The sequence below is a fragment of the Leopardus geoffroyi genome, chromosome D4, assembly GCF_018350155.1.
Source record: "Leopardus geoffroyi isolate Oge1 chromosome D4, O.geoffroyi_Oge1_pat1.0, whole genome shotgun sequence".
NCBI lineage: Eukaryota > Metazoa > Chordata > Mammalia > Carnivora > Felidae > Leopardus > Leopardus geoffroyi.
Genome location: NC_059342.1, coordinates 90,125,817 through 90,141,366, shown reverse-complemented (window position 1 = coordinate 90,141,366; position 15,550 = coordinate 90,125,817). Strand labels below are relative to the sequence as shown.

Sequence of the window (15,550 nt, the reverse complement as noted above, 5' to 3'; positions counted from 1 at the left end):
CCACAAGGAGTGGTTGTCAGGAGGGCAGGGCCACCGGCCTGGGGCCAGGCCAGAGCGTGCCCTGCCCCGCGGGGAGGGCGGGTGGCACCTGGGAGCTGCCGGCAGGAGCACCATCTGGCCGCGGGCCTGGCACCAGTGCCCCGCAAAAATCGTGAGCGGGCCCTTCCCTCCTCGGGGCGAGAGGAGCGGGCGTTTGGAGCGCCTCCCAGACAGGAGGGCGGGAGGAATGTAGGTCAACGCCTGGCAGCCGGAAAAGAGTGATGTCATCTGCTCCTGGGCAGGGGGGTGTGTGTGGGGGGGACCGAGAGAGGCGGGTGCCGGAGCCCTGCAGGGAGGAGGGGCCCCGGGGCTGGCTCCCCTCCAAGGTCAAAAGCGCCAGGACTTCAGGACATTCTCAGAGACCCCCTTGGGACGTGGGGGCACACAGGTGGGGCTCAGGGGAGAGCCCAGGGCCCCGGCGGTCTTGGTAACTGGTCACCTCTGCCTGGTGTCCCCTCACCCCCACCTTGGCCGCCTGTCTGTGTGTTATTACACGCGGGGCGAACAGAGAGCAGACTTGCACACGCCCGACACCCCGAAGGCCAGAGCTGTTACAAACCAGCGACTATTTTCAAGCAGCAGAGTTTGCCCATTTCTCTGCCTGACAGAGCGTCTACCTTTGGGTAGAGTGTTCTTTTGTGAGTGGGGGGGAGAGACATCCCCAAGGGCACTTCCTCGTGAGGGCGGGGCTCAGGCTTGGTGGGGGGGGGGGGCTGCCTTCCAAGGAGGAAGGATGTGGCCCTGGGAGGGGGAGAGGTGGCCCTGGGGACTTCCCCTCCCAGCCAGCAGGTGGCCATGGAAATGGCTGGATCTCAGGGTGCTTGCTGGCCGAAGGTCAGGTTTTACAGTGTTCTTTCTCTGCACCGTGGCCTGGGGGCCTTACACCTTCTCTGGGGGCTGAAGGGAGAGGTTGCGTCCTTGGCTGGGGCACAGCAGTGGAGGGAAGGGGCGGCCGTTGAAGAAGCGCGCAACGGTCAGGAGAAAAGCTTAGAGATCCAGCTGGATGGAGAGGTGACAAGGGACCAGAGCGACACAGTAGGGATGGTGGCAAGGAGGACCTAGTAAAATGCCGGGATGTTCTAGTGAATTAGCGGAAGGGGGCAGGGCTGGGTATTAGAGGGAGGGAAGAGGGCTCCTGGGCGCCAGAGACCTTGAACCAGACCGGAGACCCCAGCAGGTGGGACCCTGAGGGCAGAGCCACAGGGAGGGGTCTGGCTTTCTTGGGGGGGATAATGTGGATAAATGCCGGTGGCCGCTCCTCCTGGAACACAGGCAGGCCGGCAATTGAGTTCATTGGCCAAATCAAATTTGGGCTTCTGCGCGAAGTCCTTTTATATTAAGTGCTTTAACGTACATTACCTCCGCCAGACTATTGATAAATCCTATTACCCATTATAAAGCCAGAGGCAGCCTCCCAGCCACCAGGGGAGGCTGGTGGAGGGGAGCTGGCGGGCCCCGTGTGAGGCTTGGGGTGGCACAGTGGCTGTGACCAGGGATGGCCTGGAAAGGCTCCCCACCCCCCACCCCCGCCCCCGGAGCCTGGCCAGGCCATTGACTAAAGATCGTGTCCTGCCCGTGAGCGGTCCCAGCACGCTGGAGGGAGGGCCGGGCCTGGTGACAGGTGTTAGCAAGCTGGCTCTGAGCTGCTACTCCCTTTCTGCTCTGGAAGGAGCTACTGATGGTCAGCTCGCTTGTTCACAGATGAACGAGTGAAAGAATTCGACACGGGGCATACCCACTTGGTTCCCGGGACTAGCCTCACCCAGTGAACAAGCCAGACCCAGACTCTCAGCTCAGTACCTGGGGTGGGGCTGGGGGTGGGGTGCTGGCCAGTGGGGGTGCGTTCACGGCCGCTGTAGCTGTGGCAAAGCCGTGGGACTACCAGAGAGGGTACTGTCCAGGCTTCCAGCCTTCGGGAGCCCCAGAGGGGGGCTGTCTGAGCCAAGCCAGAGGGATGAGGAGTTGGCCAGACGGGAAGGCGGCGGGCGGGGGGAGCAGAGAAGGGAAGGGGGGTGCCGGGTTGTGTTTCGGGCAGAAGGAACAGCCCAGAAGCCAGTCAGAGGGACCCACCATCCGGGCCCCTAATCTGCGAGGCCTCTGCACGGAAGGGGCAAGACCGAAGGGAGAGGCCAGTCATGTCCCCAGATGACATAGTGATGCTGGCCATGCTCTCTCTGGGGGGGGGCAGGGGTGGTGATACGCGTCCATGTTAGGGCCCTGCTCAGGACGATGGGGCGGGAGGGGTGGGAGGAATCTATGGAGGGGACATTTCCCCGAAGACTGCAAGGGGGCCTCCAGGATCCCAAGCTCAGAAAGGGCTACTCTGAACGGGGGAGAGGTCCCGAGACCCCCCAAGTCCCGGACAGCCGAGCGAAGGGTCCTCGTGGCCCCTGGGCTCCTGCTGAGGCCTCAGCTCACCGTATGGCCAGCCTCTGGGAACAGGTGCACTCAAGGTTTCAGCGAGTGATGTGCTGAGTGACAGGTGCTTGTGGAAGCGGGTTTCTGCCCGTGGGTGGGTGGGGCAGGTACACGCGCGCGTGTGCATGGGGAGGGTGCGTGTAAGGGAGCAGCTGTGAATCTAACCACGCTTGATCTGGGACGACATGCCAGAGAACCTTCAGAATGATCCCCACCCCCCGCCTCCTGCCCCGGCTCCCTCTGCTGAGAATAGTCTCGAATCCATTTGCCTCCTGGCCCTCCCCCCACTGTCACTGCCCCTCCGCAGCCCTGTCTGTCCTGCCCGAGCCTGCAGGTCGCAAAGCCGGGGGCCGGGGGCACAGAGCCTGCTGGGGGCTGGGGTTCGTGCCCGTGGCACCACCAGGCTGTGGGGGCTGTGCTCTCTGCCCCGCGGCCGGTGGTAACACTGTCCTCCCAAGTCCCTTGGGCCGCGTGGAGCGTCCTTTCCTGCCCGCCAGACGGGGAGAGGAGACCCAGAGGCTCCCCCTGGCTGAAGAGGGTCGTCCTCGTGAGGTTTGTGCCCAGGTGAATACAAGCCGGAGCCTTCCAAGTAACAAGGGCCCCCGTTTCTTGCTCACCTGCTGCGGGTGGGGCCTCGAGCTAACCTGCAAGTTCTCAGACAACCCTTCCAACAGTGGGATCCCATTTTCCAGGCAGGGAAACTGAGGCTTGGGGAAACTGAAGAGACTTGTCTTGGGCCACAGACTAGCAAAGAAGGAGTCAGATGCACATGCAGGGCTTCCCTTGGACACCAAGAGGGCTGAGTCACCACAGAGACCTCTTGGGGCCTCGGCGATGGCCATCCGTGGTTGCCAGAACTGACAGGGGCTCGTCAGAAGTGCCGGAAGCCGGGGTTCTGACCCAAATATTCCATCCCTCAGTGTGTTTGTGCTCTCTTCCCTCACGGGGGGTGCAAGGTCACCCTCTGTCCCCTCATGCCCTCCTTCCACCTGGCGGCTCCCTCCAGCCTCCTCTCCAGCGGAAGGCCCATGCGCCATGGCGCCTCTCCATTTCCAGAAAGAGCTCTCTCCTTCCCGCTTCTCCCCACCTGCTCATGCCCCCGTCCCTGCTCCCTTTCAGGGTCACGGTTCCGAAATGCCTTAACAACACCCCATTTTTACCCCTCACTCATTTTGATTTGTTTTGTGTCGTTGAGAGAGACAGAGACAGAGACAGAGACAGAGACAGAGAATCCCAAGCAGATTCCACACTAAGGGTGGAGCCCAACACAGGGCTTGATCCCATAATCCCCGGGCTCACGACCCGAGCCGGAAATCAAGAGTCAGGTGCTCAAGCTAACTGGGCCACCCAGGCGCCCCACCCCTCACTCATTCTGTTTCATTTTTTTTTTGCCTCCACCCTGGAACCCTCCCCCAGACAGATTGCGTGCCCCTTCTCTACCACGTCTGCTCTCCGGGAGGTCACCTTTGACCTCCTCCGTCTGGACCCCCCCTCCCCACCATGGCATCGGACACAGTGACCGCTCTACCTGGACACACTCCTTCCGCTTGGCTCCGGGCCGCGTCCTTCTGGGTTTTCTCCCCTCCTGGCTGCTCGTTCTCCGTGCCCGGGCTTCGCTATCCAAGCTCTCAGGCGCCCGTCCCAGGCCTGATGCTCTCCGCATCCCCCCACTCCCTCTTGGCGGTTTCTTTTAAGTTAAACATACACCTATCATAGGGCACCGTGATCCCACGGCCGGGCGTTCACTCAAGAGAAATGAAAACTATGTTCGCCCGAAAGCCTTTACCGGCATGATCACGGCAGCTTAGCTCGTAATTGCCCCAAACCGAAAGCAGCTGAAATATATCTCAACAGTGACCGAATGGCTACAGGAAGCACAGACACCCATCCCACGGTGCCACACCACCCGGCCACAAAAAAGGCCACGCTCGACGGGCCACGACGTGATGTGCCTCAGAGGCACCCACGTGCCACATGCCGGCACGTAGGGGACATTTTCAGAAAGACAACTGTGGTGACGGTAAGCAGATCAGTGGAAGCTGGGGTGGGGGCGGGGGGGGGGCACAAAGGGGCGGCCGGAGGGAGATTTATGGGAAGATGGTCGTGTTCTGGGTCTTGGCTGTTGTGGCGGCCACGTGAATCTATACGTGCGTTGAAATTCACGGAACGGTGCCCCAGAAGGTATGATTTTCGCTGTACGATACAATAAAAAATAAAATAGAAAAATGTGAAAACGACTTCCTCCTTCCCCTTCCTTCTTCCCTCGCAGCCGTCCACACGTGACCGGGTAAAATCTCCATCCACCCAGTGTCTTGAGACAGAACCCGGGAAGTCCCCTGGGTGCCTCCTGCTCCCTGCCCCCACCAGCCACCCGGTGAACCCCTGCCAAGGGCCCCCCATCCCCAGACGGCCTGCGGCTCCCACCTCCACCACCAGAACCAGTCCGGGCCACCGTCAGTCTTGGGAGAACCTGCCTGGTTTCCCTGCCTCTCACAGGTCCCCTCCCAACTCAACTGTCTCAGCACGAGAAGTCGGATCACGTCACTTCCCTAACATCCGGCAACAGCTTTCACCGAACTTAGAATAAAACCGACCCCCTCCCAGAGCTGTAGGGATGGCCAGACCCGGCCAGGTCCCCTCTGCTCTTGCCTTACGGCGCACGCACACTGTAGCCACGTCACGTGAAATTCTTACACCGTGTGTTTGACTGCAGGCCCTTTGCACCTGCTGTCCTCCTGCTGGAAATGCCCCACTCACCCTTGAGGCTTCGCCTTCAAAGCTGCCTCCTGGGAAGGCCTTCCCCGACCACCTGGGTCCTGGTGACAGCCCGGTCTTGCCCGCCGCCCACCGTCATACTCCCCTCCTAGCACCTCTAGTCCTCTGGGGTGGTTTGTTTCGTTCACTCCCGTCTCCCTTTTGGACCGTAAGCCCAGGAGGCTCCTGGGCCTGTAGCAGCTGGCTGAGCCGGGCACACGCATTGAACTGTGTTCTCCAAAAAGAGATACCGAGGTTCTAACTCCTGGTGCGTGTGAATGTGAAATTATACGGAAGTAGGGTCTCTGCAGATGCGATTCGGACACAAGAGGAGGTGGTGCGGAGTAGGGCGGCCCTAATCCAACGTGACACTGCCGTCCTCCCAAGAGCGACACTGAGCACACCAGATCGACACAGACAGCGGGGAGGAGACGGAGGCCAGGGCCAGGCGACGTGTCTATAGCCCATGGTGCCGGAGACTTCTGGGGGGCGGGGGTGCAGGAGGGAGGCAGCATGGATTCTCTACACATTTCGGACAGCCTGGCCCTGCCCTCCCCTGGATCTCAGGCTTCAAGCCTCCAGAGCTCTTAAGACGATACATTTCAGGTTTTTTTTTTTTATTATTAATTAATTAATTTTTTTAATGTTTATTTTTGAGAGAGAGAGAGAGACAGAGCACAAGCAGAGGAGGGGCAGAGACAGAGGGAGACACAGAATCCGAAGCAGGCTCCGGGCTCCGAGCTGTCAGCACAGAGCCCGACGCGGGGCTCGAACCCACAAACCCCAAGATCATGACCTGATTCGAAGGCAGACGCTCAACCAACTGAGCCACCCAGGTGCCTCACATTTCGGGTTTTTTTAAGCCCACCTAGTTTGTGGCACTTAGTTATGGTGGCCCTAGGACACGAATAAAAGTGCCCATTAAAAATATTTGTTGAGGGGCGCCTGGGGGGCTCAGTCGGCTGGGCGTCCAACTTCGGCTCAGGTCATGATCTCACGGTTTGTGGGTTCGAGCCCTGCATCGGGCTCTGTGCCGACAGCTCGGAGTCTGGACCCTGCTTCGGATGCTGGGTCTCCCTCGCTCTGGCCCTCCCCCTCTCGTGCTCCGTCTCACTCTCTCTCCGTCAAAAATAAACACTAAAAAAAAATATTTGTTGAATGAATTAACACGATGGTGAGAAAACTCCCAGGAAATCCTTCTCCGTCGGCAAGGGAAAGGGGCGCACTGTTCTCCCCGAGCCACTGGGAAGACATCGATGTCCGCGGTCCCATCCCCAACCCACCTGCGGGGCTCCCCACATCTCCTGTGACCCGGCCAAGCCAGGGGCCCCTCCTGCCGCCTGGCACTGAGATGGGGCCACACCGGTCAGGTGAGCAGAGCAGAGGCAGCCAGAGGAGCCACACCGGGCGGGGGACCCCCACGCACCCCTCAGCACAGCTCTGCTCCCTCCGGGTCTCCACGGACGGGCGATATTGCGTTAATCGCGCACATCCACTCTGGGGTGGGAGGCAACGGTACAGGAAGCTCGGCAGATTCGGCTAAAGGGGGTGTGAACCACACCTAACGAAATCTCCATCCCCAGGGAGCGGAGTTCACGTGAGTTAGTTAAAACCCCCCCCAAAACTGACTTGAAGAACACTGGGGATCCCTGACCCCCTTTAAGAATGGCATAAAACCCGGGGCCCCTCTTTCAGGCTGACCATGCACAGCACACACGACACTCAGCACGTGGCTCAGGGAGTCCCGGCTCCTTAAAGCCCACCGTGGCCCTCCTCCGAGTCCCCAGCCCGGGTAGAAGGACCTTCGGGACGCACGTACCCTGTGATCTGGTATTTTATTGGCATAACGGTGGTGCTGGTACTTACATGGGCTCACCAGGGCCCAGCCACGGCTCTACACGGCCATCGTGGCTCATCTCACCCAGACCCCAGGGTGACCATCCCCATTTCATGGAGGTGGGAAAGGAGGGGCACAGTCACTTAAGTAACCTGCCCAGGATGACGCCCAAGGCAGGATTTGCACCCAGATGGTCCGATATGGAAGCCATCCACCCATCTGCTTCTTCTTCTTCTCCTCCTTCTCCTTCTCCTTCTTCTTTTTTTTTTTAAGTTTTTAGTAATCTCTACACCCAACGTGGGGCTCGAACTCACGACCCCGAGATCAAGAGTCACACGCTCTGGGGAGCCTGGGCGGCTCGGTCGGTCGAGCGTCCGGCTTCGGCCGCTGTGAGGTCATGATCTCACAGCTCGTGAGTTTGAGCCCCGCGTTGGGGCTCTGTGCTGACAGCTCGGAGCCTGGAGCCTGCTTCGGATTCTGCGTCTCCCTCTCTCTCTGCCCCTCCCCTGCTCACGCTCTGTCTCTCTCTCTCAAAAACAAACAAACAGAAAAGAGTCACATGCTCTTCCGACTGAGCCAGCCGGGCGGCCCGGTTTTTAAAACTGGGCTCTACACCCAATGTAGGGCTCGAACTCATGACCCTCAGATCAAGAGTCTTATGTTTTCTTAAACCGAGGTAACATATGCCTAAAATCTACTATTGTGCCGTTTCTAGGCACATAGCTCAGTAGCATTTGGACGTCACCACCGTCCGCCTCTAGAAGGTTTACATCATCCCCAACAGAAACCGTCTCCCCACTAAACAAGAACTCTGCACGCCTCCCCCCTTCCCTAAGCCTTTATCTTGTTTTCTGTTGCTACGACTTTGACTTCTCCAGGTACCCCACGTAAGCGGAGTCCCACAACACTCGTCCCCCTGTGTCTGGCTTATCTCGCTGCGCACAGTGTCCCCAGGGCTCACCCCTGCTGCAGCAGGTGTGAGGATGTCCCCCCGCTTGGAGGCTGAGTGACGAACAGTCCACGGTACGTGCACAGACCGCATTTTGGTAACCCATCCTCGGTCAATGGACACTCGCGTTGTGTCCGCCCTCGGCTGCCGTGAACACGGGCACACACACATCTCTGCAGGCCCCCGCCTTCAGGGCTTGTACGTGGACACCAAGGAGAGGAATGGCGGGACCACGTGGCTTCTATTTAGGGTTCTGACCCCCCCAAATGTTTCTGACAGCGGCCGCGCGTTTTACGTCCCACGACAACGCGTGTTCCGTTCCTCTACGGGCTCTCTGACGTTTCTTCATCTTTTTTTTTCTGCGGGGCACGTCCATCTATCCCAGGACGATGGCCCTCGTGGGGCGGGACTCAAAGAGGAAGCACAGAAGTGACTTAGAAGGGTGCGCGGGCCCGGGAGAAGGGCTCAGTTAACATCACTGAAGGGGGGGGGGCCCGCCCCCTCTGCCCCGAGTGGGGTCCCAGCATGAGAAGGAATCAGCCCAGGAAGAACAATTCACACACTCCTTCTCACCCTGGTTCCCTGCAGAAAGGCCCGGGAAGAGACTAGAAGGAGGGTCAGAAGGGAGAAGGCGCCTCTCCCCCTGATGCACGCGCCCCTGCCCACTGCCCTCCACGCTCACACCCAGAGCAGAAATCTTCCCTCCGAGGTTTCTATTCTCGTCCTAAGTTCCGTCCGTCTCCAGTTACCGGGTGATCAATAGGGACAAGACGTTTGTGGAAGAAGGACAAGAAGGCAAGAAGCGGGGAAGGGGGGAGGGAAGAACACCCGGGGCGGGGGGCGGGGGCGACTGGCCGGTTGGGGGTCGGACATGCCCATCTGGGCTCGGCTCTGTCTCTCCCTCTCTAACCTCCTCCTGGGTAGGACGAAATGCCTACAACAGGACACCCACCAAATCTTTAAGCGGTTTCTACAAGCTCCGGTTGGCTTAATCAACAGTTATTACTGTACAGAACAGGTGCACGGGACCTTAATCTGACACACAGGACCTGTCTCCTTCATCTCCCACAAACACCACCCTGCTTGGCTTGAATGCCTCCAGGAACAGGGAACTCACTCCTCCTTTCCGGTCCCCAGCTGCCAAAGGCCCAACTGGACCGGGTCCCTGGAGCCTCTAAGAATTTTCTGAGCAGACAAATTTGCCCCTGGTCAGGGCTTGGGGGGTGAGAAGACGATGACCCCCGCCCACTCTCTGTCCTAGACCCAGAGTGCTCAGGCCTGGCAATGTTTCCCGTGCCCCAGCTCCCGGATGCCCACCCTGGCCAGGGGCCTGCTGAATTCTCTTAGTCTAGCAGCTACACTATCACCCCTGAGACAAGTCACGAAAATCTCACAGCGTGAGGGGCCCGCCATCCGCTCGTGAGCCGCCCTGGGCCACAGGTGTGTTTTGTTTTACACGGACAGGGGGGTTAAAAAAATGTCGACGTAGGTGCCCACGTTTTAAAAATCACGAATTTTTACGCAGATATCTGCTACGTGCCTTCTCTTGTTATCGCAGAAGGCCTGGCGATATTGGGTCTCTCGTTTGGTCTTCCCCCCACTTCTCCGCAGACCACACCCTTCCCCGTTGTCTCTCCTGGACCACGCTGTTCAGGGATGCTGTCTTCCCCGCTTAAGGGAAACAAAGCTCTTTGTGGTGGGGCTGGGGAACGTGGCGTCTTAAAAACCTCTCCTGTATGATCCTGGCCGGGTTTGGGCTTCGCTGAGCTTGAAACACTTGGGGGTGGAGGTGGGGGCTCTGTTTCTACTCCAAGGACAGCAACGGGATGGTCACATTTCTTCTCAAATCCCGATGTCGCCCCAGATTTGCCACACAGAGTCAGCTGCACCCCTGCTTCACACCTGAGTTTCCCCAACTGTGGAAGGAGAAAACAGCTCCCGTCCCCTTCCTGCCTGCCAGGAACGTGAGTAGATAAGGAAGCGGGACCCCCGCCACCCCCACCCCCGCCTTCTCTCTATCCCAGACCCAGGGTGGGCAGGACCGGCAAGGCTTATTTTGCCAGGGTCCGCGGGGAGGCAGGGCCAGCGGGGGCAGAGGCTTCAAGGCGCTGGATCCTGTTTTGGGTGGGGGTGTAGTGACATCTGCTCCTTCTGTCACCCCCGATCTGTACCCTTTCCTCATTCCCCAGGGGCTTCCTCCAGCTGCTTTGTCCCCCTCCACCCCCCCCCCCCCAGCAGCCAGGTGCCTCTGCACTCCCCCCAACCCCCAATCTGGGTCCCCCTTGAAGGTGCAAATAGCTGACAATCGTGGCAGGGCGGGAGCAACCACAGTACCAGAGACCTTTGGATTTGGGAGAGGGGGGCCAGTGAGATGGCCCTGTATAGAGACGGACTTGAGCTTGGACACGCTTGCCTTGGCTCTTGGGTGTCTGGTGTTTAGTTGAACTGTGTGATCTCCTTATATTCCCTGACCTCAGCCTCCTCAGGTGAAAACACGAGGTAGAGGGGAGCACGGTCTCTGTAGGGAAAGCTCCACGAGGTGGAGATCAGGTCCGGCTTGCTCAATGCCGGATTCTCGGCTTGGGGGATCCTAGCGATGCAATAACCGTTGGGGAATCAGACGACTATTAATTAAATAAGAAAATGCGCACGAAGCCCTTAGCTCCGCGAGCCTCCGCCAATGAGACTGCAGCAAATGCTCAATAAATACCAGCTACTATTGTTGGCAGGCCACGGGGGCAGGGGAGGCCCTCTGGGCCACGAAACTCTCAGGGAATCCCAGAACGGGTTCAGTGTGAGATCCCAGAGCCTGAGAGCTCTCGGGCAGTCCCCAGGTGCCCACTCAGGACCGTCAAGGCCATCATCTGGGCGTCTCCCGGGCCTGTCTGGCTTCCCGGCCACAGCTGGGGTTCCCCACCAGGAATTCAAAAAGAGCAGAGGAAGTCGCAGCCCTTCGCCGAACCATCTGACCAGACCTAATTAATCGATGAGCCAAGCTGTCGCTTTCCTGCCAAACAGCCGCCTGAAGAGTACTTACTTTATCTGTGAATTGATCGCCGTCCTGTTGCCACCACTATGCCTGATCCCCGCCGCCCGCGGAGGCTGAGTGCCAAGGGGAGACGGGAGCTGCCGAGCAGGGGCCGGCCTGCCACCTGGCCAGGGAGACGTGGTCTCCAGGCGTCCCAGTCCTCAGGCTGCAGATGGGAAACTGAGGCCCAGAGACGGGTGCGGAGGGACAGGGCCAGAACCCAGCCCGTCCGGCCCTGGATCCCCCAGTATGGTGGAAGGAGGACCACTGACCAGACTCCTGAAGATGGGGGTCCCCTGCAGCAGCCCGAGGCAGATGAGAAAAGGGGCCACACCCCCCCCAAAAGGTGTGGAGATCTGGTTTCCACCACGATGCTGCTAAGCCAGCTGGGGCTGCTGGGTGGAGGGAGGGTCTCATACCAACCACTGCCTCCCCGGGGCGGCCTGAGGCCACCAGAGGCCCAGGACACGGATCAGAAAGCTGGATCCTCGACCCCCGGCCTCCACAACGGCGGCCCTAGATCAGGTGGCTTCGAGAACATTCCTGAGTGAACGGAACCTGCCCCAAGCGAGGGAGGGTTAGAAGTCACGGGTGTCAGCACCACGGGCCCCTGTATGCCCACCTGCCGGCCTTGAACTGAACCGCCTAAACAACTGCTTGCCTTTGTCTTGGCCCCCCTGGAACACACACACGTGGGCCAAGTAAGATGATGTGCACTCGCAAGCTGAAAACGAAAGCCCGCCCCTCCCTGGCCAGCCCCGCTCTGCAGGCAGGACCACAGTGATGTATCAGCCCACGACGTTTCCAGCCCTGACCTGTACCCGTGAGGCTCTTCCCGGGCCCGGGCAGACTTCCATCCGACGCCTACACCCAAGATGTAGAAATTCTGCACGCGGGTATAGTATACATTTTACAAAAACGGGCTTGTCCTGGACACAGCAGGCAACGAATGGCTTTTTCCTCTCATCAGTAACTCTGGGCTTGGGTGGTCTTTCCGGCCGTGGAAAGACGCCCCCAGCGTATGTCTCCAGGCCCGTGCGGCCTAACCCATGCTCCCGACTGCTGATTACACCCCACCATTTAACTGTCTATCGTCACCACCCAGTGAGAGGGGCGTGATTGTTATCATCCCCATTCTACAGACGGGAAAACCGGGGCACGGAGACGCCCTTGTCCAGAGTCTCCCGGCCAGTAGACAGAAGTGCTGGCAAAGCCACCCAGCCTGTCGGGCTCCACAGCCATCCTCCCAACTGTCACACCAGGGATTCGCACGCCTGAGCGCACCTCAGAATCCCCGGAGGGCTCGTGGAAACACAGAGTGCTGGGCCCGCCCCCGGAGTTTCTGATGCAGGAGGTCAGGTGTGGGGCCCGAGAATTTGCATTTCTAGCAGGCTTCCGAGGGAATGCTGACGCTGCCAGGCCCCGGAGTCACGGCTGGAGAGCCCTACATGCTCCTGTCCCTTGTGACTGACCGCTTGCTTGTGCAGGGCCCGGGCTTCCCCGAGCCTCTCCCCCGAGTGCACACCAGGGAGTTACAGAGCTGGCTCAGGGACAGAGGACTTGCCCCTGCAGACCAGCGCATTATCTGTCGGGGGAACGAATGGCCTGGACAGCAGGGGGACGTGTCATCCTCCGCCATCTTTTCTGGGGATCAGAGGCTGTTTTTACCCATGATGGTCTTTTGCCTCCGCCCAAAAGTGGCCTCAAACATCTCCTGCCCCGAAGCTCCGAGTCAATGATTAACGCGGCCGGTGTGGGCTATCCACACCCCGCATATCCCCAAGAAGAGTCTGGCTCTTGATTTCTTGATTGGCTTCTGGGAGGCAGCCTCCGAGCCCTTGCGATGTCTTGCCTGGTAAGAGCGTCTTTGTGCACCCGGGGTTTTGGGACAGATCAGATCGTGGATGGCAATGATGTGATTTACGGCAGGGGGCTCTGGGTCAAGGGACGGGAGACCAAGGTCAAACATACAGGCAGTCAGCCATGCCTACGTGATCCATTCCCAACACAAACCCCGGATGCCAAGGCTGGCGCAAGCCTCCCCGACTGCCACGCCTCCACACGTTATCACGCATCATTGCCGTGAGCATCGAGTGCTGTCTGCAGGACCGCACCGGCTCGCACCGGTGTCCCCCGGAGCCCGCCCAAGGCCACCTTTTTCTGTTGCTGATCTCAATCTCTTTTCAGTGTGATAAACTGTAATTGAGAGCGTAACAGTTTTGCCAGGTTCTGGGAGTCCTTCCAGCAAATCATTAGGCCTGAGGGTGGTCTCGGGGACCCCCAGACACAAGCGCCAATTCACTGAGTTGCTGGACAATTACAGAGCACTCCCTGAGCGCATGGCTTTCACCCAAGCCCTGCCCACACTGCCCAGCTCCGCTGGTCTCTAGGCCTTCCAGCCCTCCAGGCCCTACGGGGAGCCTTTATCATCCACCATTCACCTCCCTCCATGGAAAAACCCGTGTGGCCACCACAAGCAGCCTCGTGGATGAAATACTACATAACATCCCGAGAATCAGGTGACATCTCAGGAAGAAGGTAACATCCTGGGAACCAGGTGATATCTCAGGAATCACGTGACATCTCAGGAACCAGGTAACATCCTGGGAACCAGGTGATATCTCAGGAATCACGTGACATCTCAGGAACCGTAACATCCTGGTACCAGGTAATATCCTGGGTACTATCTAACCTCCCAGGAATCAGGCAACATCCCTGATGTAACATCCCGGGAACTAGGTACTGTCCTGAGTACCAGCTCACATCACGGGAACCAGGTACCATCCCGGGAACCAGGTAATGTCCTGAGCACCAGCTCACATCCTGGGAACTAGGTACCATCCTGAGGACCAGCTCACATCCCAGGAACCAGGTACTGTCTTGAGCACTAGCCTGCATCCTGGGAACCAGGTACCATCCTGGGGAACCAGGTAATGTCCTGAGCACTAGCTCACATCCTGGGAACCAGGTAACGTCCCGAGTACCAGCTCACATCCTGGGAACTAGGTACCGTCCTGAGCACTAGCTCACATCCCAGGAACCAGGTAACGTCCTGAGCACCAGCTCACATCCCGGCGCGCCCCTCCGCGCCCCCGCCCGCCCAGGCTTACCTGCCAATGACCTCGATGTTGGAGATAGCATAGAAGTACTTGTAGAGGTTCTCCCGCTGCACGTAGGTGCCCCCCAGCGCCGGGCGCAGCAGCCTCATGCGCAGGTCCGTGAGGGTGAAGAAGTCCTTGAGGCCCTTGGCGCTCTCCAGGCGCGTGTAGAGGTTGCCCATGTTGCGCATGTCGGGGCCGGCGAAGATGGCCAGGCGGTCCCGCACCTCGAAGCGCACGTGCTTCTCCTTCTTGGAGCCCGCCCAGCGCGAGTACTCCTCGGTGCATAGCACGCGGTGGGCGCCCGACGCCGGCAGGTCGCGGGCCCGGCGGGGGGCCATGCCGAAGGCCTCCGTGCAGTCCTCGGCGTAGAACTGGTAGGGGTGCCACGTGCGCCCGTTGTCCAGGGACTTCTCGAGGACCATGGCCGTGGGCCGGCCGTACTCGAAGGTCACCACCACGTCGTCCGTCAGCTCCACACTCTTGTTCCACGAGAGGGTGATGTTGGCTTCCAGGGGGCTTGGGTAGCGGCTCCAGGGGACGCTCTGCCAGTACGTGGCCAGGCCCTCGTCCTCCCTGTCGAACATGAGCCGGGGCGGGTGGGCCAGGTCTGGGTTGGACGCGTCACACTCGTTGCTGCACAGGTAGGGGTTCTCCTGTAGGGGGAGGAGACGGCAGGGGTGGGCGCCGGCCGCTCGGAGGCCCCGGGGAGCTGTGGGCCGGCCTGACCCCTTCCCCCCACCCCCCACCGCGTGCCCGGGTGTCGACCGGGAGGTCGGGGGGGGGGCCCGTGGTCTGGTGTCCGGGCGCCGGGCGCCTCTCCTGGGCCGGCAAGCCATACCCGTTTCCCCAAGGCACATCAAGTCACGCAGGCCCACGGGCTTCCCAAGGAAACACACACTCGCTCCTACTCCAAATACAGACCATCAAGGAGGGAGCGTGTGTGCGATCGGGGCTCCTCGTGGCCCGCGGGATGAAGTCCTACCTCTTCAACACAACTCTTCAGCACTCTCCTTCCACCGTATACCTGGAGCCCAGTCTCCCCCTCCCGGGCTCCCGTCCTCCACTCCCGCCCCTGAGCCTTGTCCCGCCCCTGAGCCCCTGTCCGTGCCCCTGAGCCTTTGCAGACGATATTCCCTCTCCTCGACGTGCCCTCCCGCTCTCTGCGGGCCTTGAAAATTCCTACTCATGTTCTTAACCCTTTAAACATCTCCCACCCCAAGATGCCCTCCTGACCTACTTTAAATGGTACCATCAGTAGCAACCCGAGGGGCTGCGGTAGAGAAACTCAAAGTCACGGCAAATATCGGTTGAACCGCCGCCCGGCGTCAGGCATGACGTCTCCGTTACAGACCTCATGCGGAGTCTGGGCGCGCCGGGAGGTTGCTGGGTGAGTCTCAAGAGGGTGCATCTTTGTGGCGCGTCAG

General features: G+C 59.7%; 1 protein-coding gene across 19 annotated transcripts in view; it reads right to left on the bottom strand.

Annotated features, from left to right (window-relative positions):
- The window catches only part of NTNG2 (netrin G2), a 67,894-nt gene that overhangs the window by 23,705 nt on the left and 28,639 nt on the right, over positions 1–15,550 (bottom strand). For all 19 annotated transcript variants that reach the window (XR_006709843.1, XM_045467761.1, XM_045467760.1 and 16 more), the window contains one exon: positions 14,136–14,779. Coding sequence is in view for 18 of the 19 variants with exons in the window: in XM_045467761.1 (XP_045323717.1) it covers positions 14,136–14,779 (644 nt within the window). In the remaining variant the exon portion in view is untranslated. The remainder of the gene's footprint in view (positions 1–14,135; positions 14,780–15,550) is intronic.